This window comes from Pimephales promelas, chromosome 2 (genome assembly GCF_988280905.1).
Source record: "Pimephales promelas chromosome 2, fPimPro1.hap1.1, whole genome shotgun sequence".
In the NCBI taxonomy this organism is placed as follows: Eukaryota; Metazoa; Chordata; class Actinopteri; order Cypriniformes; family Leuciscidae; genus Pimephales; species Pimephales promelas.
In genome coordinates this window covers 39,582,315-39,609,298 of record NC_142770.1, presented here as the reverse complement: position 1 = coordinate 39,609,298, position 26,984 = coordinate 39,582,315, and the positions used below count along the sequence as shown (strand labels likewise).

The window sequence follows — 26,984 nt, the reverse complement described above, 5'->3', positions numbered from 1 at the left end:
CTTTCTCTTTCTGTGTTGTTTGTTTTTGTGTATATTTGTTGTCAAGTCATGACAAGGCCCAAATTCAGGCCCTGCCCTTCTTGCCAGACTCCCAATCAGGCAAACAGGAAAACTTGCAATGTTTGTTTTGCTAGCCTGTCCACCAAAAAAAAAAATCCAAGAAAAAGTGGTGTCACTGGATAGCCAGTGGGGGGAATCTGTGCTTAAAAGCAGAAATGCTGGGCGTATAATTGATTCTGCCCGTATTGCAGTAAGTAAAAGTGTTAATATTTCATAAGTTAGTGTAACCTGAAGTGAAGCTGAAAGCTTGTGTTTTTCACACATTGCATATCAGACATATATACCAATGTGACCTGGCCTTTACTAACATAGTCTTATTTCATACATGGAATAATCCTTTTTTACCTAAATTGTGCTAGAGCGTAACTGTAAGTTGTGTTCTCTGTGAAGTATTAAAGGAGTAGTTCACTTTAAAAAAATTTTTTGCTGATAATTTACTCACCCCTTATGTCATCCAAGATGTCCATGTCTTTCTTTCTTCAGTCAAAAAGAAATTAAGGTTTTTTTATGAAATCATTCCTGGATTTTTCTCCATATAATGGACTTCAATGGGGTCCAAACGGTTCAAGGTCCAAATGACAGTTTCAGTGCAAACTGTTCAAAGGGCTTTAAACGATTCCAGAAGATGAATAAGGGTCTTATCAAGCGAAACAATTGGTCATTTCAAAAATGACTCGAAAACAGATTCGTTCATTTTGATGAACGAGTTTGAACAGGAGAGTCGCGAACGCTCATCACAGAACAGAGCAAGGCGACCATTTGAGCTTATAAAACTTAAACTTTTTTATTTATTTATTAAATGACCAATAGTTTCGCTAGATAAGACCCGTATTCATCGTCTGGTGTCGTTTAAAGCCCTTTGAACAGTTTGCACTGAAAGTGTCTTTTCGACCTTGAACTGTTTGGTTCCCATTGAAGTCCATTATATGGAGAAAATCCTGGAATGTTTTCATCAAAAACCTTAATTTCTTTTCGACTGAAAAAAGACAGACATGGACATCTTGGATGACATGGGGGTGAGTAAATTATCAGCAAAAGTTTTTTAAAAGTGAACTAGTCCTTTAAGTAAGGCATGATTGCAATGACAGAAACTGCAGAGTACCTCTGGCCTTATCTGAAACTGGCCATTGATTGTACAGTTTAAGAGTAATGTTTCTTGCATTGTACTCCAACTCCATCAAATGTTTTTAAAATAAAATTGCTTTATATAGTACTAAAGTTTCTAATAATTCAGTGGGTTTAACTAATGTGTGATAACTGCTTTTGTTCATTTCAGGTGAACATTTTCAGACAAAAGGGCTTCAAATAAATGGGTTGCAGATATAATTACCCATCTGCACCCCACTCCTGTCACTAAAACTCTTTTGGATAAAATGCGGAGGGCCTATGAATTTATCTTGACAAAATGTAAGTAATGTTTTGGTTTAGCAATTATGAATATTTTAAGATACATGTATATTTCTTTGTTAATATGTTCAGGTTTTAAATTAAAGTAAACTTGTATTATAGCAACCTCCTTAGAACAGCAACCGGAGAGTCAAGCAGCAGAGGGTCGAGCGGCGGCAGAGGACCAAGTGTCGGCGGAGGATAAAGTGGCGGCGGAGGATCAAGCGCCGGCGGAGGGTCAAATGGTGGCGGAGGATCAAGCGGCGGCGGAGGGTCAAATGGTGGCGGAGGATCAAGCGGCGGCGGAGGATCAAATGGTGGCGGAGGATCAAGCGGTGGCGGAGGATCAAGCGGCGGCGGAGGGTCAAGCGGTGGCGGAGGATCAAGCGGTGGCGGAGGATCAAATTGTGGTGGAGGATCAAGCGGCAGCGGAGGGTCAAATTGTGGTGGAGGATCAAGCGGCGGCGGAGGGTCAAATTGTGGTGGAGGATCAAGCGGCGGCGGAGGGTCAAATTGTGGTGGAGGATCAAGCGGCGGCGGAGGGTCAAATTGTGGCGGAGGATCAAGCGACGGTGGAGGGTCAAATTGTGGCGGAGGATCAAGCGGCGGCGGAGGGTCAAATTGTGGTGGAGGATCAAGCGGCGGCGAAGGGTCAAATTGTGGTGGAGGATCAAGCGGCGGCGGAGGGTCAAATGGTGACGGAGGGTCAATCAGCGGCGGGGGGTCAAATGGCTGTGGAGGGTCAAGCGGCGGTGGAGGGTCAAGCGGCGGCCGAGAGTCAAAAGGTGGTGGAGGGTCAAGCGGCGGCGGAGGGTCAAGTGGTGGCGGAGGATCAAATGGTGGCGGAGGATCAAGCGGCGGCGGAGGGTCAAATTGTGGTGGAGGATCAAGCGGCGGCGGAGGGTCAAATTGTGGTGGAGGATCAAGCGGTGGCGGAGGATCAAATGGTGGCGGAGGATCAAGCGGTGGCGGAGGATCAAATGGTGGCGGAGGATCAAGCGGTGGCGGAGGATCAAGCGGCGGCGGAGGGTCAAATGGTGGCGGAGGATCAAGCGGTGGCGGAGGATCAAATGGTGGCGGAGGATCAAGCGGTGGCGGAGGGTCAAATTGTGGTGGAGGATCAAGCGGCGGCGGAGGGTCAAATTGTGGTGGAGGATCAAGCGGCGGCTGAGGGTCAAATTGTGGTGGAGAATCAAGCGGCGGCGGAGGGTCAAATTGTGGCGGAGGATCAAGCGGCGGCGGAGGGTCAAATTGTGGCGGAGGATCAAGCGGCGGCGGAGGATCAAGCGGCGGCGGAGGGTCAAATTGTGGTGGAGGATCAAGCGGCGGCGGAGGGTCAAATTGTGGTGGAGGATCAAGCGGCGGCTGAGGGTCAAATTGTGGTGGAGGATCAAGCGGCGGCGGAGGGTCAAATTGTGGTGGAGGATCAAGCGGCGGCGGAGGGTCAAATTGTGGCGGAGGATCAAGCGGCGGCAGAGGGTCAAATTGTGGCGGAGGATCAAGCGGCGGCGGAGGGTCAAATTGTGGTGGAGGATCAAGCGGCGGCGGAGGGTCAAATTGTGGCGGAGGATCAAGCGACGGTGGAGGGTCAAATTGTGGCGGAGGATCAAGCGGCGGCGGAGGGTCAAATTGTGGTGGAGGATCAAGCGGCGGCGGAGGATCAAGCGGTGGCGGAGGGTCAAATTGTGGTGGAGGATCAAGCGGCGGCGGAGGGTCAAATGGTGGCGGAGGATCAAGCGGCGGCGGAGGATCAAATGGTGGCGGAGGATCAAGCGGTGGCGGAGGATCAAATTGTGGTGGAGGATCAAGCGGCAGCGGAGGGTCAAATTGTGGTGGAGGATCAAGCGGCGGCGGAGGGTCAAATGGTGACGGAGGGTCAAGCAGCGGCGGGGGGTCAAATGGCTGTGGAGGGTCAAGCGGCGGTGGAGGGTCAAGCGGCGGCCGAGAGTCAAAAGGTGGTGGAGGGTCAACCGCGGCGGAGGGTCAAATGGCGGTGGAGGAGACTGTATTTGTTCTTAACCTTGTTCCTTTGTCTTCCCCACTCTCTCCAACCTCTCTCTCTCCTACTTCCTCTTCTACTTCTACATATATTCTTCCTTCACTTTCTTCCCCACTTTCACTGCCATGCTCTAAATCTTTGCGACAAATTAAACGTAAAAACACCTCTACCTCTTCACACTATTCTCGCTCTGTCTCTCCTCCATCTCTGTCTGCCTCTTCCATCTCCACGTCTTTCAGTCAGAAAGGGCCACGTGTGAAGAACAGAAGAAAAGGTAACTTTTTGCATGGTACATCTTACTCCACACTAAATAATTTTGCTCCAGTTAGAGTTGACTTCATGTGAATTGGCTTAATTCAGCGAACAGAGTTATTGGTACCCAGTTTGCAGTATTTAGGTATTTAGCTGTGGCCTGACTTTTTTTTCATACTAAACTATGTTATTCCCTTAACTAAGATGAGTTGATACACACCTCTGTCGTCTCAGTGCATGCAAAATAAAACACTGTGCTTTTCTAAGCGTGTAAAGTAGATAACTATATTGTATGGGGGAATACCACAGCAAGTGCAAGTCCATATATCTATGAACTCGGCGCAGTAATATCTTCACTCTGTCGAGGGAGAGGACTTTTCACGAGTGATGATATTACTGTGCCGAGTCGAAGTTGCTGTGGTATTCCGCCATACAATATAGTTATCCACTTTACACGCATAGAAAAGCGCAAACGTTTTATTTTGTGTCACCATCCTAGGTCGAGTTACACTGTTCATGTAACTGTATTTAAATAGGGAAAACATGGAGGTGTTTGGTCGCTTCTCTGCTTGGCCCATATTGAATGAACTGGGCTAGTTAAGTGCGATCAAAGTGTCTCGCACGGCAGAGCGATTGAGAGCACGCACTGAGACGACAGAGGTGTGTATCAACTCATCTTAGTTAAGGAAATAACATAGTTTAATATGAAAAAAAACGTTGAGGTATCCCTTTAAGGTCCCTTGCACACTGATTCTGAAATTTTGGTATGCGTTTTTACGTATTCGTCATTCGGTGGCTCTGAATTGTCAAAACACCATTAAAAATTCTTGCTAATGATCCAAAAACTTTTTCTTTTTTTTATAACAGATGAAAGTTTCAGTGTGTAAACGTGATTGACTAAACATTTATTTGTTGTATTTATTTTGTAATGTGCGAAAATCTCGGACGTGAATTACGGAGTTGGTGCACAAGAACCTTTAAGAGGACTTTTGGGAAATCAGTCCTGTATTTTTGTTTGATTAGCAAAAACAGGGTGGTAGTGGCTCAGTGGTTCATGTGGGTTGTCTATGAACCGAAAGGTTGGTGGTTCAATCCTCGGTAATTCAGTAATTTCACTTAAATAACAATTAATAGGTAATTTTCATTGCCATTTAAGTGAAATTACTGAACTTAAATATACAAGCTTGATAAAAATCATCATTTTAGAAGAAAATTTCAAATGGCACTTAGAGGCTTTTGCATCTGAACTCATCATATATATATATATATATATATATATATATATATATATATACACGTATATATATATTAGGGGCAATGTGTTCTTCAAAGGGAAGGGGTTAAAGAAACGTCTTCATATATTTTGGCACATCACATGAAAAACTAAGGTGAACTACAAGGTAGTGGGCATTCAAGGTGAACATGATGGCTTCAATTTACTTATTAGATTATATATAGTTTCCATTGAAGGGGTTTTTGTTAGTCCCTTTTGAATTTGATTAAGAGATTTATTTACATCTGTTCAAAACAAATACTGCAATGCTATAATAACTATCAAGAGTTTGTATTTTTGTAAGATCGCTCATATATTATTATTACGTTATACAATACATTATACATAAATAATCATGGAAATTAAGTCGTATTTCTTTCAATGAAAAATAACAACAAAATAAATAAATATCCTGGATTTGTGTACATCAAAAGTCGGAAGAACCACCAAATGGCCAAGTGTGACGTAGTTTTGACGTTTCCATGGCGCCAGCAGGACAAGCTGTGGTTGGACTAACGTTTATGTCAGAATAAAAAACGCTCCATATCGCAAACTATGTTTTGCTGTCGTTATGACGTCAATAATACTACCAGTTAACAATGAGGTATTGCTATATTAAAAGATATTACACCTTTACCGAGATCCTAACCCTAACCCTGTAGTGTAACTACACACTTCAATGAACTACAATTTACAGCGCCCGTCCCAGTGACACAACGATAGAGGCTCATGGGTAATATAGTTTTAAAACGTATTGTTATGGAATTAAATAAATACAATCTTTAATGAACAAAAGTACATCTAAATATGTTAATTAAGCTAATCTCTTCGACATATTTGAGATTCAGACTAAAATGTGGTATTTCACTGTGAGCACTTTTTAAAATGCTTTTGTAACACCTTTCCATGTATGCCAGACATCTCTGTTCAACATTATGTATTAAACATAACAAAAATAATTGTCCTACCAATTTTCACTTCTATACACTTATCAGACTTTGCATTTGCAGACTTTGCAGAGTTTTTTTTTTTTTTTTTTTTTTTTTGCTTTTCCAGGGGTGCTACGGGACCCCTGAGGGAGGAAGGTCGGATATAGCTACTCTCTTCATCATGGACAACAAACTGTATTGAGTCACATTTATATCTGCACATTATTTTTTTCCCCACCTTTTCTATATTTATATATGCTTGTGTTTGGTTTTGATCTGCACTCGTAACACAAAAATACAGTAATATTTTACAAATGTTTTAAAATAGACTTTTCAGAATTGCTAAAACACTAACCCCGTTTACAGACAACAACTCAAAATTGTTCACTTATTTCTAATTGATGAGATCAAACCAATTGCACATAATACAAGTCAGTTCAGAGTTCCAAAATTGATTTAAAATGTTGCACTGAATGTTGATACAAACAATGGATGGTAACAATATAAGAGGGAGAGTATGTGAAATAGGTGGTGACCAAAGAGGAAGAGGAGGAGGATGAGAAAGAGCAGAGCAAGGTGTGGAGAATGTTTTAAAGGCTGGATCTGCTTTAGCGATTTTCCTTTTGCCTGAGATGACATTGTCTGTGATGTGGCCAAGGTCTTCCGGCCGGACCAACATGAAGACATGATGCTGACCCAGACAGCAAACTGACATTGAATCAACGTGGAAACGACGTCTCTCATGACATTGAAACAACGTTGATTTGCTCATCGAATTAACGTTGAACCAACGTCAGACGCGGCATTCTTCAAAGCTAAATGAAATCGAAAATTGGTTTGCTTTCATAACGTTGAAACAACGCGTTGATTTTAAGTTGATTTTCCGTTAGTTTTGAAAGAATGACGCGCCTGACGTTGGTTCAACGTTAATTCGATGAGCAAAACAATGTCAGATCAACGTTGTTTCGATGTCATTTTCCACGTTGATTCAATGTCAGTTTGCTATCTGGGGAAGCAGAATCACTCTCTCACTGACCATGATTTTGCAATAATTCTTCTGAGTGTACATTTCTGTTTACACACGTTTTCAAAACTAAGTCTCTTTTCAAAACTATACACACAATTCTCAAAACTGCACACACAAACTGCAAAATGCCTCACATCTCCTTCAAAATGGACCACTGCATTCAAAATGCCATAAACACATGTCAGAATGAAGCATTTGCATCAAATAGCAAACACGTCTTTCATAATAATACACTTTTGAATATACCATGTAAACACTGCTGTTCTAAATCTAAAGCTCTTTGGTCTTTCATAGGCTTATATCTACATTTCAATACAATGTTCTACAGTGAGAGTAATCTGCTGAGAGGGGTAACAAGTACGCGTAAACACTAATGCAATGTAGAAACAGAAATTATATATTAGGCCAAACATTACTATTGTATACATAGCATACAACAAAACTATAAACATGTACATAAGCAATGTTTGCACATGTGAGGAGTGTGTGTAATGTTTGCACATGTGAGGAGTGTGTGTGTGACCTGGTGAATAAGTGTAGCATTTTGATTGGTTGTGTCTTTGTGTTTTAGCTATCTTGTGTAGCTATCTTATTTTTAAGAGAATTGTGTGTAGTGTTTTGGGAAAAAAAATTGTTTTATGCAATTGAAAACTGAGTCAAAAGCTGAGAAATAACGTATGGTTTGAAGATTTGGCATATAGTTTTGCACTTTGAGTGAGAGGTTTCAAAAATCATGTGACATGAAAAGATTTTGTGTGTAGGCAGTTGGTAAAAACTGTAACATGCTTTTGATTTAGGCTTTTTTCACTGTAACCTTTTTGTCTTTTGCAGTTGTTTTACTGTATTTTCACAGTATGCAAAACAGTGCTGAAGACATTCAATACTATATAATATTCGGTAACAATATGCATTTTACATTCCCGTTACCCATGTACATACTATATACTAATTATAGTAAATACAATCACTGGGTAATAACTATGTTCTAACCCTGAACCTACCACTAGCCCATGTACTTACCTTATATTAGCCAAGTAAGTACACTGTAAGTACAGTACTGTAAAAGGAAGCGTTAACCTATATTCAGTACAATTCTATACTTGCAGTGCTTACAGTACACAATTTATTCACCTTGTCATTATTATAGTTTTTAACGTAATTGCAAAAACAAAATTACTTAGTTGCGATACATTTCTTTTTGGTAACTGCGTGTTTTGGATTCTGTTCTTAATTTTTTTTTTTTATGTATTGTCTAACAAATGATCTGTAGTGATCATAATAATGATTATTCCTCCTCATCATTATGGTATTCCTCCTCATAATCTGCTTCTTCCATGTCACTAAACAGGTTTCAATTGGCTTTATGCACAGCTGCACTACTTCCTGAACTTCAGCCAGCTCCTTGTTTCCTGTCTGCAGTTATTGGCCAAATTGATTAATTCAGGTGTGCTTGACCTCAGTAGTCACGGCAACAATAATCAGACACACCTGAATTAATCAATTTGGCCAATAATGGCAGACAGGAAATAAGGAGCTGGCTGAAGTTCAGGAAGTAGTGCAGCTGTGCATAAAGCCCATTGTTATACAGCACCCTACAGTTCAACTAATGAAAGTTACTATACCTCACAGTACAGTACTTTAATTAATGCAATTACATTCCACCACTGACTGGTTTAAGAGGCATGCATGTACACATTTCTATGTATGTGAAAGAAGAGGTTACACTTTGGTTTTATTTATATGGTGATAAATAGCAGATTTTATTACATGCTTTATATTCATAGTTAAGGCTATTGTCCAAGTATGAAAGGTGTTACAGTCTTGTAGATTACAGTCCATCATCAGAAATGTCATCGTCACTGTCGTACTCATCAGATGATGCATTGTCCAAAAAGCTGATGTTCTCTGCTCCAGACAAAACTGGGAGGTAACAGTCTCTTGCATGCACCTTCATTTCTCTGATTTGATGCCGCTTTCTGAGGATGATGCTGTGCAGACCTTTCAAACCCTCTCCACTTAGATCACATTGCGAATCTTAAAAGAGGAACACAAGAATATAATACCAGCCTTAGAAACGTTATAAACAGTCATCATTGTTGTGTGTATATTTATTAGGGCCTCCTAATAGCAATCTTTTGTCGGTGCAACCCTATGGCTATACTGCCCTACAAAGCAAAAAGGCAGTAACTACGCAGAGTGCAGAACTGAGAAAAATGACTTTTGCTAGGGCTTTTTGCAGTTATTGTACAAACGACTACCATTTTTCTCTAAAACGAGACGCATTTAAGATAAGATGTTTTGTCACATAACAAGGGATCCCTTGAATGTCATTAAAATTGTAATAATTAATGCTTTTCCAAAACTGCAGTTACTGCCTTTTTGCTTTGTAGGGCAGTATAGCCTGGTTGCAACCAGACCATTCATTCATAATTGAGTTATGGTCTGGCAAAGCATCATAGACAAATCATTTCATTCCAGAGGGGCGTCACCAACGGACATCGCGGATAGACCTAAAACCAATCAGAGTGATGAAGGAGATGACGCAGAGCGGCGGAGAAACATCTCCGAGTGTTGTTCTTTGCTCGGTTTTTAACACAAAGGAAACGTTCAAAGCGCTTAAAACAGACACGATAGCTGATTCGAACGAGTGATTTGACAGCGGCACCCAACTTTATAATGTAGGCTACAAAATCTGCTTCAAAATCCTAGCACTGTTGTCATCGTGTAAAGCCCGCCCCAACGTTTCTGATTGGTACCGCGATTTCGACGGATTGGAAATGAGCTTGAATGAGCTCTTTGCCGGAATAACTTTCAGAGCAAATCTAAATTTGCCGGAAGTTGTATGGGTTTTCCCAGGCTACTATGGTTATGTAATTTATTACAAATACATAATATAGAGTGTCTCACTTGAAAATAAGCAGGACAGCTCTCTGAGGGTATCAGAACGAGCTGAGGGAGATTTCCAATGGTGGTCCATCTCTGCAACAAGAATCTTCTGCTCCTCCTCAAGCCTCCTTACTGACATGATGATGTCAAAAGCTCTTCTCTTTGTCCTTAGATCGACAGAGTCTGGAATGCATTTATGATAAATAAACAAATCATTAGTATTAAACATCAACCTTCAAAGACCCTCTAAAATAGAATGGGGTTGCTGAATAACATTTGAAGTCATTATGTATCAGATTTGTCAGTAGCAGTCAACAGTCTAGTGTACATACCACTGTGTGGGAGCTGCCATGGCCAAGCTGTCTCACCAGACAAAATGGTGTCTAGGCAAAGAGTTTCTGTGATTGGAACCATTCTGTTGTATTTCTCCACAACAGATGTCAGGATTCCCTTCTCCTCCCTGATCTTGCGGCGGATTCTGGCTCGACCTTTGTTGCCATCGTTATCTTTATAGAGACGCTGGGATGTTATAACATATGTTAAACATATGAACATATGTTTTTTTTTTTTTAATTATGATCAATTTGTATTGACTGAGATTGTAATAGATCAATGGCAATGAAGATAAATCCAAGATAAAACAATAATGGAAAAAAAATGGAAAATAAAAAAAAGGCATAATTTAAATAATAAAGCTTATGAGCTTAACTATTGTGAAAATTATACATGTTGTACACAAACCAGAACTTACCACAATGGGAAAGAGCCTTATCCACCACGTAAGTTGTTGGAGGCAATGGTTGGAAGAATCCAGCAGTCATGGCATCTCTGTTGTGAAGAACATGTCTTGTGTGCATGCTGACGTCACATTCAGCACAGAAGAAGGGACGTGGTCTACAGTCACAACACCGGACAGCCGCTGGATTGCTCCCACACTGTTGGCAGATGTGTGTTGCCACATGTTCCCTTTCCGCAGCCGTGTTTACCAGGCGGGGTCTCTCTGCCCTCCACCTCTCTGAAAAGAGACTTTGTCTTTTGCTCCAGTTTGAGGAAGCCAGAAGAGGATCTCTTGGGGTTTCAAGAGGTGATGCTTCATCACCAGAGAATTCACTTAGTGAGTGTTGGAGATCTTGTAGAAAACACTCTGTAAATGATATGGAATATTAAAAAAATTCATTCCATGTATGTGTATATATATATATATATATATATATATATATATATATATATTTTTTTTTTTTACAATATTAAAGTGTACTCAATTTGGCTGTGAAAGGATCAGTATTCTACCAAAGTTTAAAGTAGAAACATTTATTTACATTCTAACCCACTGTCATAAATGTCATAAATATCATATATATATATATATATATATATATACAAGGGCTAATGGTGACACAATGAAGTACACACCAACAGTCTCTGGAGTAAAGGCCACCTCACAGTTAGGGTCAGGAGCAATGAAGGGAGGATCAGTCTTCCGAATGTGATCAGCTGTAGAGAATAAAAACAACACAAATCAACATTTAACTTGTCCCAATGCCTGGTTGCCCGCCTAAAATGGTACAAGCTCACTGTTTAACATAGAGCTAGAGAGAAATATTAGTACACTTATTTTCCAAACCCTAATGGGGAAAGTCCAATTACTATTGGTTATCTGCATATAAGGTGTCATATAGATGATGACAGCAAATATGAATCCTTATATAGAAGCAGATTAAAAAGAAACACGTTGGTTGGCAATTGACAACACACTCTGAAGAATAAAGTGTTTCAAACACAGCCTTGCCAAGACCAATAACTTGAAAGAGATTAAGTATGATGGTAAGCAGGCTATCTCATTTGACGTTATATTAACCATTTTGACAAGAATGCCTGACAATGTCAATACAGCCCACAATTAAACTATTTTTTATGCTTTGCAGAAATATCTAATATTAACCTGAATGTGTCTTTCACTTAATCCAAGACTAATGATATCTTTCATTAATCTACTTTTTATGCAAAAAATCAAATGACTGATTCTGGGTTGACTGTTTCCCTGCCATATTACGCTATACATGTATTGTAACATATACACTCATAAGTGGTTAAACAATCTACAATATATCTTGAATGAAAAACAATACTGACCCTTATCTGAATGATTCCTGCTTGATCTTGGCCTCGCATGAACGATACTTCCAGTATTGTCTCTTTTCCTCCAAACCACCCTCGGTTCAGGTGTCTTCACTGGTGCTGCTGCTGCTGCCTCCTCTTCCTGCAGCTCATCAAGAAGGTCATCAAGACTTTGGAGCTCATCTTTCAGTTCTTGGTCATCAACCAAGTTATCCAAGATCATGAGATGATCTTGGATTTCTGAATCACTCTTGGACATTGTGATGGGCAGATACACAAACAGACAGAAAGACTCACAACGGAGAGATGACAGACAAACAAATAAATGTAGAGAGAGAGAGAGAGAGAGAGAGAGAGAGAGAGAGAGAGCTAGAGAGAGCTAGATAGAGACTGATAAGTGCAGATTAACAAGACAGACGTGGCTCTTAAAAGTGCCTTTGTTTGTGTGTGTATGTGGGGGGGTAAGAATAAAACTCTTTTTAGAAGCTGCCAATTTTGAGGGTCCTAAAGAAAAAACAGAATTGAACATTTTACACCAGTATTCTCTTCATCTGTGTTGACAGAATGGGCTATATTTTATGTGATATTCATTGTATACAGTTCAATAAACTAGAATTTAATATTGTTAATGACATTTTAGAAAATAATTAGACAAGAAATGTCTAAAATTATATATAATTCATATACGAATCAGTCAATAAGTTATGATATAATTACTTATTACATTAATTATACATTAATTATACGATTTGTTTAAGTGTTAATTATATAATTTTGTGTGGATTTTAAACAAATAGGCTGTAAAACAAACCAATCTGGCAACACCGTTCTTCATCTGAACATTTATAATGTTGAATAACAGTTGTGTGCTAATGTAATACTGAAAACCTTAAAATCTCCACTAGTATTGCCTTACATGATTATTTCATAGGATTATATGCAACAAAATTTGACAAAAACTTTAATTCAATTAACTTTGCTGGCCTGCACATTTGGTGCAGCATCAAGCTATATTTTCATATTGTCTCTTTCCATCATTTACTGTCAAAATAAATTGCCACCTTACACATCTAAAGGTTCTAAACACAACTTCTTGTCCTAATTCAAGAGTTTTTGATGTGTAAATTTAAGAATAGTATCCATCTCTATTAATTAACTCTTCTACTTACCGAGTGGAAAATCGCAATGGACCTCGCGATCTCCCCATACAGTGACGTCAGCGTTATTCATTTAGATGATTTAAAAAAAAATACAAATTTAAATTAAAAAACATTATAATATTTATATAAACATTATATTTATATTTATTAACATAAACAAAACTCCGATAAAAATACGTTATCCTGCATGCTCTAAAGCACGTGTACATCATGGATGCCAGTAACGTTAACCTTCGACAAGAAAAAACGCTTAAATTGCTTACTTGCACACACCGTGGAGCGTTGTTAAACTCACCGTTAAATGCCGTTCTACATGCAGTTTAGCGTTGATTTGGTTAAACTCCCCTCTGAATGCCGCTTTACCTGCAGTTGAGTGTTGTTAAACTCACCGATGAATGGTTGTACAACACAATGAGCGTTGTTAAACTCACCGATGAATGCGGTTGCACATGAACCCGCTAAACCTTTGCGGAGAGGGCACTTTGAAATCAGATTGTGAGGGTTTTTAAACATGTAGAAACAGTTGGATCACCACCACTATACTAGCCCTGGCATAGATCATTTATTGTAGCCTATTCATTTTTATTGCAGTCTCGACTCTCGACCCATTCTCAGCAGACCATTGCGGTGAGCTTACCCAAGACGTCAAATTTCAACGCTACAGGCTCCGGTTGAGAGATCTAATAGAAGTCTATCGGACTACCCTGCACGTTGAAAAATGACGACAAAGGTATACCCAGTGCGTCAATAAATGACGCCAAGGGGTCCTGCCCAAGCGTCCATATGTGACGAGTTGGGGTGTGAGAATGTGTTGGGAGGTAAGCTGGTCAAGTTCAAATGATAAACACCTGTCTGTAATTTCAGTGATTGGCATGGGGAGAGTATTTAAGCGGGCCAGGCAGATGCTTCAGTAGAGAGAGAGCCTGGAGCTTGTGTGCTGTTGAAGGACTGGAGCTGAACACTGTTTGCTGTTCGAAATTGAAAGAAGCTGTAATCAGCGGGAAGAGTGCCACGTCAGTGTCTGAGTGAAGCTGTGATCAGCAGGAAAGAGTTTGTGCGTTGGTGACTGTCTGACTTTAATGTGAGTGCTACGGCGCTGTGGAAAGAGTATTATATTATTGAATAAAAAGCACACGAGCTCCAGCATTCGCCGACCCCTGTGTCTTCTTCCATCACCCACATTGAACCTTGTTACACTGGTGCCGAAACCCGGGAAGAGGGAGGAACGCGCTGTCCGAGGGTCCTTGCCGCTGTGGGGAATTCGCGGTGCAATTGAGCATGGTGCGCGAGTCGCCGCCGCTCGCCGTGGGCCGGAGCCTGCTGCCGTCCGCCGCAGATGGGGAGGAGCAGGGAGCGGGGGACTCGCGGCCATGGACGCTCGAGGCGGGGCGCTGGAGTGCGTTGCCGGTGGGACGCCCGAGCTCGCCGCCGACCGCCTGGGAATGGAGGGGCGGCTGCCTTCCGGGAGGGAGAGGAGGAGTCACCGCCGCTTGCCGTGGGCCGGAGCCTGCTGCCATCCGCCAGTTAAGGGGAGGAGCAGGGAGCGGGGGACTCCTGCCGTCTGCCCGAGCCCGAGGAGCCGTCGCCGTCCACCGAGGGCGAGGGAGCGTCGAGGCGTCCCCGCCGCCGCCGGGGGGGGAAGTAGGCACAGTCTCGGGTGTACCCCCCGGCCTGTGAGGGGTGATGGGGGTATGTGGTGAGCAGGACGGCCGAGGGACGTGAGAGAAAGTCGCGAGGCCGGTGTTGCGATTGCTAATGAGCAGCACCTGCGAAGCACACCGGTCTCGCATCTCTCACGAAGGAGCGGAGCCATAAAAGGGGAGCGACGGAGTGGATGATCGAGAGAGGAACAGGCCTGCTTTTGTTTGTATTTTATATTTTATTTGGTAAGCCAGCAGTCGTCCGTGAGGGGCTGCTGGCCGGTATTTATGTTTTATTTTGGGTAGCCAGCAGTCGTCCGCGAGGGGCTGCTGGCAGGTAATTTGTTTGTTTATTTTGTTTAAATAAAGTTTTATTTTATTATTATGATCCGGTTTCTGCCTCCTTCTTCCCTGAACTTTGTTACAGATGTGTTGTTCAATACACGGTCCAAATTGTCTATTGTCCAAAAACTTGCTTTTGCTTTTGATGACAAACTGCTTGAGCAGGATGTCATCAAATCTTTAGATGAAATTCATCAGGATGTCAGGGAATATCAGAGGGTAAGTGTAATAATTTTGTTAAAGTTATTTTATTAATTTTTGTGCAGTGTAGGTTTCTGAAAGATGTTAAAGAAATTTGTAGTTGAGTAGTAGTTAATAACTTTTAAGAGAGGTCGCATATTAGTGTTTGAGGTTATATATAATAATAATATATATGTACTCTGGACTTCGATTTGGCGTTGGGGTGTCCTTGGGATTGTTTTGGGTGCATGTGTGGACTTGTAAAAAATCTAAAAGTATTTTTATATATATATATATATATAATAACTTGGTCAAGGTAAAAACAGAAGGCAACAATAATATTTTTATGAAATTAACTGTGAAGGGTAAGTGTTTTTTATTAAATATAAATATTTTGTTTGAATATTTTTATCACCTTTATAAAATTAGGAATGACATGTTTTATTGTTATAAGGAGTTCTAAAGAACAACGACTTAAATTAATGTGAGTGGTTACTGTTGTTCACTCTATAAAATTGCACTCTTAGAGAACTTTGTACTTTCTGAATATTTCATATATGCTAAGGTTGTGTTTGTATATTTATTAATGAATTTGAATAATGTATAGCTTGTGTTCTTATTGTAACTGCATTAAACCTTTATTGACTCAATTTTATCTATTAATTTTAAGGTTTCTGTGTCGGTGAAGATCCTGGATATGATTTTCCAGTAGGAAACCATGACCAGGAGCCGATGCAGAATGAGGCAAAGAAGTTACATGGTGGCTGATAAAACCAGGACAATGGTTTTGACTGTTTGGGGTGAAAAAGATGTGGAAATTGGGAAGTGGTACAAGTTTCAGAATGTCTCTGTGAGGTTGTTTAATCAGAGACCTTGTCTGAGCACAACAATGCAGAGTGTAGTTTCACTTATTGATGACTGTGGTGTTTGTGCACAGGGGGCAATGGAAGACAGGGAAATTATTGTTGGGGAGATTATTGACTGTGACGTAAGGGTGGAGTTTCTGTGTCCACAGAATCACACTTTGCAGTGTGTGAACCATGAAACTCTGATGACACGGTGTGTGCTGTGTATGGCATACTGTAAAACTTCAAAAGTAATATCAGTGTTTCGAGGACACATTACAATAGATGTGTCACGGGTGCGGGTTCAGGCAGAAGGACGAACAGGCAGAGTCCAGAAAAGCTCCTATACAAAAGGTTTATTCTCAATAACAGGATACAGGCAGGCGGAACACTGGGTAACATTAACAACACGGAAGGGTAACATCAACATCGACCAAGACTGACTAAAACAGAGGGAACTAAATACACAGAAGAATCAAACATAATGAGGTGAAGACAGGTGAAACAGATGAACAGGACGCTGAACGGGAGGCTGATGAGGGAGTGAATTCAGGTGTGGAGACAAGAGGATCATGGGGAGTGTAGTGCTGGAGACGCAGACAGGATGGTGCAGACGAAGACTGTGACAGAACTCCCCCCTCCCGGGAGGCGTGACCTCACGCCGCAGAACAGAGGAAGGAGGGGGGACGAACTGGGGGCTGAGCGGGGCGTGGCCAGGGTGGAGCAGGCTGAGGGCGTGGCCAGGGCGGAGCAGGCTGAGGGTGTGGCCAGGGCGGAGCAGGCTGAGGGCGTGGCCAGGGTGGAGCAGGCTGAGGGCGTGGCCAGGGCGGAGCAGGCTGAGGGCGTGGCCATGGCAGAGCAGGCTGAGGGCGAGACCAGGGCGGAGCAGGCTGAGGGCGTGGCCAGGGCCGAGCAGGCTGAGGGCGAGACCAGGGCGGAGCAGATGGAGGGAGGACCCCTGGTGGAGCCGATGGAAGCGGGGCTGACAACACCAGGGGGCCGACTGACAGGGGCGGAGCAGATGGGAGAGGAGACCAGGGTGAAGCAGAGGGACAGACGACTTTGGATGCTGAAGAGGGACCGAGGGACCATGGGGACACCGTAGGCTCAGGTGACAGAAGTGACGACAGGGGCACAGAGGGACACGGTGAGGCCAGAGGGAGTGAGGGCTGACGGGTGACTGGAGGGAGTGAGGAGTCCGACAGAACCGGGGGGGTGACCTGACGGTGCGGAGCAAAGGGAAGGAAGTCCAAAGGTGAAGGGAGGATGACGAGGGAACGAAGGGAGTCCGGAGGGTCGAGGGAGCCTGGTCGAGCTGGTGGACTGAGGGGCCATGGAGGAGCTGAGGGAGGTAGGAGCCACGGGGAAGCTGATGGGACAGAGGGCCGAGGAAGTGTCCAGATAGAGGAGGTGTGAGGCGAAGGCCGGGGATCCAACGACCAGGCTGGTTTAGGGGAGCTGAAGGGCAGGAGAGCAGAGCGAGGACAGATGAGAGGAGGCGGGCGAGGGAGGCTGGGTGGGATCCTGGTCTCTGGCGCCGGCTGGACGGTCTCTGGCGCCGGCTGGACGGTCTCTGGCGCCGGCTGGACGGTCTCTGGCGCCGGCTGGACGGTCTCTGGCGCCGGCTGGACGGTCTCTGGCGCCGGCTGGACGGTCTCTGGCGCTGGCTGGACGGTCTCCGGCGCTGGCTGGACGGTCTCCGGCGCTGGCTGGACGGTCTCCGGCGCTGGCTGGACGGTCTCCGGCGCTGGCTGGACGGTCTCCGGCGCTGGCTGGACGGTCTCCGGCGCTGGCTGGACGGTCTCTGGCGCTGGCTGGACGGTCTCCGGCGCTGGCTGGACGGTCTCCGGCGCTGGCTGGACGGTCTCCGGCGCTGGCTGGACGGTCTCCGGCGCTGGCTGGACGGTCTCCGGCGCTGGCTGGACGGTCTCTGGCGCTGGCTGGACGGTCTCCGGCGCTGGCTGGACGGTCTCTGGCGCTGGCTGGACGGTCTCTGGCGCTGGCTGGACGGTCTCCGGCGCTGGCTGGACGGTCTCCGGCGCTGGCTGGATGGTCTCCGGCGCTGGCTGGACGGTCTCCGGCGCTGGCTGGACGGTCTCTGGCGCTGGCTGGACGGTCTCTGGCGCAGGCTGGACGGTCTCTGGAGAGCTGGACGGAACCAGCAGTGAAGAGCATACAGTCTCTGGAGAGCTGGACGGAACCAGCTGTGAAGAGCATACAGTCTCTGGAGAGCTGGACGGAACCAGCGGGGAAGAGCATACAGTCTCTGGAGAGCTGGACGGAACCAGCGGGGAAGAGCATACAGTCTCTGGAGAGCTGGACGGAACCAGCGGGGAAGAGCATTCAATCTCTGGAGAGCTGGACGGAACCAGCGGTGAAGAGCATACAGTCTCTGGAGGGCTGGACGGAACCAGCGGGGAAGAGCATTCAATCTCTGGAGAGCTGGACGGAACCAGCGGTGAAGAGCATTCAATCTCTGGAGAGCTGGACGGAACCAGCGGTGAAGAGCATTCAATCTCTGGAGAGCTGGACGGAACCAGCGGTGAAGAGCATACAGTCTCTGGAGGGCTGGACGGAACCAGCGGGGAAGAGCATTCAATCTCTGGAGAGCTGGACGGAACCAGCGGTGAAGAGCATTCAATCTCTGGAGAGCTGGACGGAACCAGCGGTGAAGAGCATTCAATCTCTGGAGAGCTGGACGGGACCAGCGGTGAAGAACACTCGAGCGATGGAGTGGGGCTGGTGACGTCATACATGGTAAAGGGAGATCCACATGACACCAGCACCCACTCCACATAGGCCACAAAGTCCCCTCGAGGCCCCTCTCCGGGCAGGCGTGCCTGGGTTTCAGCATTTAAGCCTGCCCGGAAGAACACACAGAGGCTGGTATCATCATAGTGAACATGAGGTACCAAATCCAAATACCTCTGTGTGTGGGCCTCGAGGGATTGATCCTCCTGCTTCAGGAGGAGAAGTTTCACAGCGGGTAAATCCATGTTTGGAGGTCGGTCGATCTGTCACGGGTGCGGGTTCAGGCAGAAGGACGAACAGGCAGAGTCCAGAAAAGCTCCAATACAAAAGGTTTATTCTCAATAACAGGATACAGGCAGGCGGAACACGGGGTAACATTAACAACACGGAAGGGTAACATCAACATCGACCGACCAAGACTGACTAAAACAGAGGGAACTAAATACACAGAAGAATCAAACATAATGAGGTGAAGACAGGTGAAACAGATGAACAGGACGCTGAACGGGAGGCTGATGAGGGAGTGAATTCAGGTGTGGAGACAAGAGGATCATGGGGAGTGTAGTGCTGGAGACGCAGACAGGATGGTGCAGACGAAGACTGTGACAAGATGCAGGTTCAGGAAACCAGAAAATGCATCTAGAACATGATGTGTTTTGCAAGTTGCTTAGTTTGCAGACAGGTGTTAGATATGAGTCTGATGAGTTGGCGTCAAAGATTTTGAGTCAGGAAAGGCTAAGGGTTGAAATGTGTCAAGGAATGATTTGCAGACAATGAAGAAAACAGGTCTGAAGATTGCATCACAGCAAGTTGTAGCACAGCATGTCTGAGCACAACATCTGCCAACACAACCAGCACAACAGCTGCCAGCACAATAGTTGTGCAGTTAGATGTGCATGATAACAAAGATGGCAGTTGCAGTACTGATACTGTAAATAGTGTTCACGATGAGGAGGTTGTAGAGTTTCATAACATTTTTGAAAATGTGAATATGGAGTTTGAGGAAGTATAATTTAGACTATTCATTTTTTTTTTTTTGGCTATGTAACATGGGGTAAACTTCAGTTTATTTTAGTAATACTGATATAGATCTTTCTCATAGATGATGTACATTTTGAAGGGACTTTTTTATGTTTTTGATAATATATCCAATTGTTTATATATAAACAGATGTTTTTTGATGTGAAAAATAGTGAATTTATGTTTGTGTAAAAGCACAATATAGTATATAAGGTTGGGTTTTGCTTCAAAGATTTTATTTAACATATGTATTGTGCACTTAAGATTACTTTTTGTTCAAGCAAAGTTTCAATAAATAAATTTCAAAATTATATTGACCTTTTTGTTTATTTTTTCAAGCATTTGATTTAGGATGGCCATAGCATCTTTAATTTAATGATTTCAATAAACTTTTCAGGTGAAAAAGACATTCTTAAAAAATACTTGAAATTTAAATATTATGTTTATGTAGTACATTTGTATTTAGAACATGCTTATTTTAAATGCATTAAAAATATATTGAATTGTATTTTAATATATTTCTAAAAAGTGTATTAGAAATACAATCGGATATATGCTTATTTACACTTAAGAAATATTCTAAAAACAAGCCTACTTCAATATATTTAAAAAAGTATACTAGAAATACTTTGGTAATAAATAAGCTTTGTTACACTTAAGAAATATGCTAAAGTCAAGTCAGCTTCATTTATACAGTGTTTTTAACAATATATAGATTGTTTCAAAGCAGCTTTACAATGATAATGGGAAATTAAAGTAACATAGATTTTTTTGGCTATACAGCAACTCTAGAATAAAGTTATTGTCAAGCTAAAGTTAATTTTGATTTATTCACTTCCATTGCAAACATCATTAGTTATTAATTTAGGGGCTGCTAACAGGGTTAGTTCACCCAAAAATGAAAATTAAGTCATTAATTACTCACCCCCAGGCTGTACCAACCCTGTAAGACCTTCGTTCATCTTTGGAACACAAATGAAGATATTTTTGATTAAATTTGAGAGCTGGAACACTCCTCCATACACTGCCTAAGGGATTGACTCTTGATTGCCCAGAAAGTCAATGAAGAAAATGTTTAAATATTCCATGTGCCTAAAATGGCTCAACTATAAGTTTATCAAGCGACGAGAATACTTTTTGTGCGAACGACTCATTACATTGTGCCACTTGGCAGACATGCATCTACACAGCTGCCAAAATTCAATAGTTTGAAGTGAGACTCAGGTAAAAATAAAGAATTTTGAAGAAAATTGAGGATATTGCATTTAAAAAGCTCTCACATAGATGATAAAGGAATTGAAAAGACAACTTAATACATAATTTTAAAGTTGACTCACACCGGACTCAAACCCACTATCTATAGATCAGGTGTCTGTCACTCATCACGTTGCGCCACTTGGCCACCATGCATCTACACAGCTGCCAAAATTCAATAGTTTAAAGAGAGAATCAGGTCAAAATGAAGTATTTTGAAGAGAATGCAGAGCATATTATATTTAAAAAGTTTGATTAAATCATCCAAAATTGATCAGCTTACTACTCATTACCATTACATGTGAGCACATTTTCCTATTTGTGGTTCATATGGCTGCCACTGACAACCATTCTGGATGAAGAAGAACAATTAATTTTTCGTAAAAGAATGGCATGTTGTATGTGACAGCTTCATGTGACATCATTTTTAGACACAATGCCTGGAATAGACGCAACTTCTGCATCTTTTCCTGCCACAGTACTTCATGCAGTCTAGGCACGTGTCACACTGAGTGGCGAACCCACAACGCTAAGCATCGGGATCCGTGGTGTAACACGTTGAGCTAATCACTCATGCCTGTTGAGGAGAGGTTTCAGTATGAGAATAAGTTCTCAAAAAAGTTCCATGACATGTTATCCAGATTACCATGCTGTTACGTCCCTGTGGTCGTATGTTTTTCTTTTGGTTTCTATTTCTCTTCTCTCTCTTCTACCACTATCCTATTCTTAGGTTTGCGTCATCTCTTGTCCGCTGTTGGTTGAGAGCGATGTCAATCTTCATTTACATCATGACGTCATCTCCCTCCCGTGGCCTATCAAGTTCAACCTTCGAGTTTAAAGGGAAGCGGGAGAAGAACGCAAGACAGCTTTTGTTTCTTTCTGTGTGTTGATTGCCGCTTGTATGTACGTTATTTTTTTGTTACAGACATTACTCTGTTTTGTTTTGTTCTGCCTTGATGGCGTGTTTTGATGTTACCAAGTGTAACGTGTTCTGCCTTGATGGCGTGTTTTGAGGTTACCAAGTGTAACGTGTTCTGCCTTGATGGCGTGTTTTGAGGTTACCAAGAGTAATTTGGACAGGTAAAAATGTCACGTGACGTACATAAAACAACACCTAGTAAACTCGATGTATACTACACCAGGTAAGAGAGTGAATGCCACTTTTGTATGTTTTGTTATTAGTTAGTGTAGGTAGAGAGGGCGCTTTGCGCTGAAGATCTTTGTCTTTTATTTTCTTTTTGTTATTAGTGAGCTAAGGGGTTGGGGTTTAGTTAATTGGTGTTTGTTTTGTTCCTTTCTTTTATTTGGCTTCACTTTATGCCCTTATACTCTATTATTATTAGTATATTTATTTATCTTTGCATTAAAAAAAATATCATTTGTCAAATAAATCATACTTTATATTTTCACAACTCTGAGTATGGGTCGTCTCTTGCCATTATAACGTGCACCATCTCCTGATCACAACCTCAATGTTGCCCCTTTCAAACAAACTTGTTTGAGGGTACGTAACATTTAATGGGGGCTCGTCCAGGATCTTTTATCTCAAGTTAATTCAGTTGTGATCAGTTGTATGTGTGTATGATAGTGGTAAGTGACGTTACGTTTATTTTTGCGGCTTATTCATGCAGAGCAGTATTTTTGTACTCGTTTGCTGGTTGTGCATCATGGAAGTGTTTAGCTTAAAAAAATTCATTGCCAACCCGTCTTTCGAACAGATTAGTTCATGCAAGAAACAAGATTTAGTTCTGATAGCTGACCACTATCAGATTGAGGTGAGTAGACAAACCCTTAAGAGCGAGATACAAAGTAAATTGATACATCGTTTAAAAGAGATTAATGTTCTTCCTGTGTCAAGTCCTGTGGGTGATGAGGCTGGCGGAGGTGCAGAGGTGAGTGTTGGTGGGAGTGGCGTTGCCGTGACAAATCTCAGTTTTGTGGATGATGAGGATAAACGGAGCGGTAGAGCTGATGCTGAGGCGGAGGTGGGGGCCGATGCTAAGGCCGGCTTGCCACCGTTTGATCCATTCTCTCCCAGTTCTGTTGATTCCAGAGATGGAGCGCGACTGAGAGTCCGCTTGGCCCGTTTGCAATACGAGGCACAGGAGAAAGCCCAGGCACGTCAAGCTGAGATAAATCTGCGTTTGGAGGTACGCAGGCTTGAGATTGAGGCAGAGACTCAGGTGAAGCTGAGACAGCTTGATCTGGACGCAATGAAAGTCGCTGCCGGTTCAGCTGTGCAGTCGACTCCAGGTCCAACCTCTGATGTTCCTCCGCGGTCTGATTCGTCCCAGGTAACGTTTGACATTAGTAAGTACATTTCTTTAGTACCTCAGTTTAGAGAATCAGAGGTTGATTCGTATTTCAGTACATTTGAGCGCATAGCTACTTCTCTTCGATGGCCTAAAGACGTCTGGTCTCTATTGTTACAATGTAAATTGATTGGAAAAGCTCAAGAAGTCTGTTCTACTTTATCTCTAGAAGAAAGTTTAAAATATGAGTCTATGAAGTCCGCGATACTTCGTGCTTACGAGTTAGTCCCAGAGGCTTACAGGCAGAAGTTTCGTGGGCATAAAAAGAATTCGGCTCAAACATTTGTGGAATTTGCTAGAGAAAAAGGAATCTTGTTTGACAAGTGGTGCACAGCTAGCAAAGTGAGTGATTTTAATGAGTTAAGAGAACTTGTACTGCTCGAAGAGTTCAAAGGGTGTTTACCTGATCGTGTAGTGGTCTACCTAAATGAACAGAAAGTAATTTCGTTGTCTCAAGCAGCTGTGTTAGCGGACGAGTTTGTTTTAACCCACAAAAACGTTTTTGCACTTGCACGTCCAGAGCGATCACAATCTGTTCCTTTGCAAAACCCACCAGTCTGTCCCAAACACAGTCCAACTCGTACGAGAGATGATCGTGAATGTTTTTACTGTCACAAACAAGGACATGTGATCGCAGATTGTCTGTCTTTAAAACGCAAGCAGCAGCCTAAGAGCGTAGGGTTTGTGAAGGCTTGTAAGCCGACTGTCAGTGTACCTAGTGTGGAGAAAATCGATGACAGTTATCAACCTTTTATCTTGAAAGGGTTAATTTCTCTAAAGGGAAATTGTGACGAACAGAAAGAAATAAGAATGCTCAGAGACACCGGTGCAATGCAGTCTTTTATTGTGGCAGATAAATTACCATTCTCTGAGGACACTTTCTGTAATTCAAGTGTGATAGTTCAAGGCATTGACATGAGTTGTTTTACTGTGCCATTACATCGTATCCACCTGCAGAGTGACTTATGTACGGGATTTGTAAGAGTGGCAGTACGTCCTTCTCTTCCTGTCCAGGGCGTTGATTTTATCCTTGGAAATGATCTAGCGGGGGGGAAAATTTTGCCTGTGTTAGAAGTTGTTGAAAAGCCAGATGCGTTCAGTCAATTGGATGTGTCACATACTTACCCTGAAGTTTTTCCCGCATGCGCTGTCACCCGCGCTCAGTCGCGTAAAGTGGGTGATATGGTTGATTTGTCTGACTCTGTTTTTATCACTCTTTTTTCTGGTGACGAATTGGGTGCCGGTACGTCGCCAAAAATAGATAAATCACAGAGGTTAACAGAGGAAATGTGTCTGACGCCGATGCGTTAAAATTACCCGTGTCACGAGAGAAAATTATTACTGCACAAAAAGAAGATGAGTCTCTCAATGCTGTTTTTAATTCTGCCGTCTCTCTTGATTCAGTTAAAGATCAAAAAGTTGCTTACTTTCGGGAGAATGAGTTATTGATGAGGAAGTGGTGTTCTAACACAAATGATTCAGAGTGGAATGTTGTGTACCAGGTGGTCGTTCCTTTTCCTTATCGTAAACATGTGTTATGTTTAGCGCATGATCATCAGCTTGCAGGTCACTTAGGAATTACAAAGACGTATGATAGGATTCTGAGACATTTTTTCTGGCCAGGCTTAAAGAAAGATGTGGCTCAGTACTGCCGTACTTGTCATACGTGTCAAACTGTTGGGAAGCCGAACCAGGTGATTCGCCCCGCTCCTCTGTCTCCCATACCAGCTATTGGAGAGCCGTTCGAGCATGTGCTCATAGACTGTGTTGGGCCATTGCCTAAAACTAAGTCGGGTAACCAGTTTCTGTTAACCATAATGTGCATGGCCACTAGATTTCCGGAAGCAATTCCATTAAGGAAAATTACCGCGCCTGTTATCATCAAAGCATTGGTGAAATTTTTTTCTACTTTCGGTCTTCCGAAAATAGTACAAAGTGATCAGGGCACGAATTTTTTATCAAAACTTTTTAGACAAGTACTGGAGTCGTTGTCAATATCTCACCGAGTCTCAAGTGCGTACCACCCACAAAGCCAGGGCGCACTTGAACGGTTTCACCAGACACTTAAGTCGATGCTGAAGAAGTATTGCCTGGAAACTGCTAGAGACTGGGACGAGGGAGTTTCCTTAGTATTATTCGCTGTAAGAGAGACTGTACAGGAATCTCTTGGTTTTAGTCCAGCCGATCTCGTATTCGGACATCAGCTGAGAGGACCTTTGAAAGTTTTAAAAGATCACATTTTGAACAGTGTTCCGGGTCCTCGCACGAATGTACTGGATTATGTCAGTAATTTTCGAGATCGTTTGCATACTGCTTGGTCACTGGCTAAAGAATCTCTAGAAAATGCTCAAAAAGGCATGAAGCGCAAATATGATCAGAAAGCAGTTGCGCGTTCATTTTCGCCTGGTGATAAAGTGTTGGTGCTTTTACCTGTTCCTGGATCATCTTTGTCTGCCCGTTTCTTTGGTTCTTATGTGGTGAAACAGAAAATGAGTGAAACTGATTATATGCTGTACACACCTGACAGAAAACGTCAAACCCGAGTTTGTCACATAAACATGATAAAAGCTTACCATGACAGGGAGATGCCTGAGGTGAAAGCTTCAGATGAAACTGCAGGGCCCGCGGTCTCTTCTGTCGCAATAGCCGTGGAACTGAAACCATTTTCTGGTATCTCAGGGGCTGACGAGGATGGTGTCGTGCTTCGCAACGCTCCTCAGCAGTGCGCAAGGTTAGCTAACTCAGAAATTTTAGAAGATCTTCACTCGTATCTCAATCATTTAACCTGTTAACTGTCACCCCCCCTTTTTTGAATAGACATGAAAATGCACATTTCGAACTTAAATGGTTGTAATTCAAGAATGCTTTGGAATATAGACATATGATTGGTCTTGTTTTAAAGAAGACATTTGGCAGATTTTTGTAGAAGTGAAATAAATTAAGAAAGTGAAACAGAAAAAAAGTTATAGAAGTTTGAGTTTATGGAAATGTACAATGTAAAAATATTAATTATTCATATTTTACATAAAATATATATTTTCAAAACCTGGGCTACTCTAAAATGGCAGAAAGATCAAAGCCAAAAATCTGAACAAGTTGTGTTTCAAATTTTAGGTTGATATCTCAAAAAATGAGCTTTCAGTGAGATTTTGTTTGAGCGCAGTACCAAACTTTTTCACTAGGGCACAATCAGACTCCATTACTGCCCATATAAGGGCGCCTGCATTTCCATTCGTGTTTTGAGTGATATGAGCCATTATTTTCACAATTTTCATACAATTTCTGAAGTAGAGATCCTATTCAGAAGTAGCATGGGAAGTTTGGCAGATTTTGATATGAATTGAACCTCTAAGAAACACATACAAAGAACACACATGTAAGTCATAGCTAGCTGACACGTCACAAATGGTGAATTTATTATTTTTTTCTTGATATTTTAAACTTTTCAGACCTTTTTTTCCAAAATAATTGAATGGATTCTATCTTTTGAACTTTTGGCATGAAAACAAACTGAGGTATCTACCATTTTTTCATGATTTTTCATGTTTAC

General features: G+C 42.6%; 2 protein-coding genes, 1 long non-coding RNA gene and 1 pseudogene across 3 annotated transcripts in view; 1 reads left to right on the top strand and 3 right to left on the bottom strand.

Moving 5' to 3' along the window:
- Window positions 1-26,984, bottom strand: part of LOC148997375 (uncharacterized) — a 497,974-nt gene that overhangs the window by 459,174 nt on the left and 11,816 nt on the right. The window lies entirely within an intron of this gene.
- LOC148997378 (uncharacterized) lies at window positions 8,535-10,367 on the bottom strand. Its single transcript, XM_089134262.1, has 3 exons — window positions 10,145-10,367; window positions 9,834-9,995; window positions 8,535-8,960 (listed from the first exon to the last, which is right to left on the bottom strand). Exons 1-3 carry the CDS (start codon window positions 10,365-10,367, stop codon window positions 8,755-8,757), a joined length of 591 nt encoding a protein of 196 aa, XP_088990388.1. The 3' UTR covers window positions 8,535-8,754.
- Window positions 10,517-13,070, bottom strand: LOC148997377 (uncharacterized). The gene is made up of 3 exons (XM_089134136.1): window positions 11,946-13,070; window positions 11,226-11,306; window positions 10,517-10,956 (listed from the first exon to the last, which is right to left on the bottom strand). Exons 1-3 carry the CDS (start codon window positions 12,187-12,189, stop codon window positions 10,517-10,519), a joined length of 765 nt encoding a protein of 254 aa, XP_088990262.1. The 5' UTR covers window positions 12,190-13,070.
- On the top strand, window positions 13,643-16,540 carry LOC148997376 (uncharacterized; annotated as a pseudogene).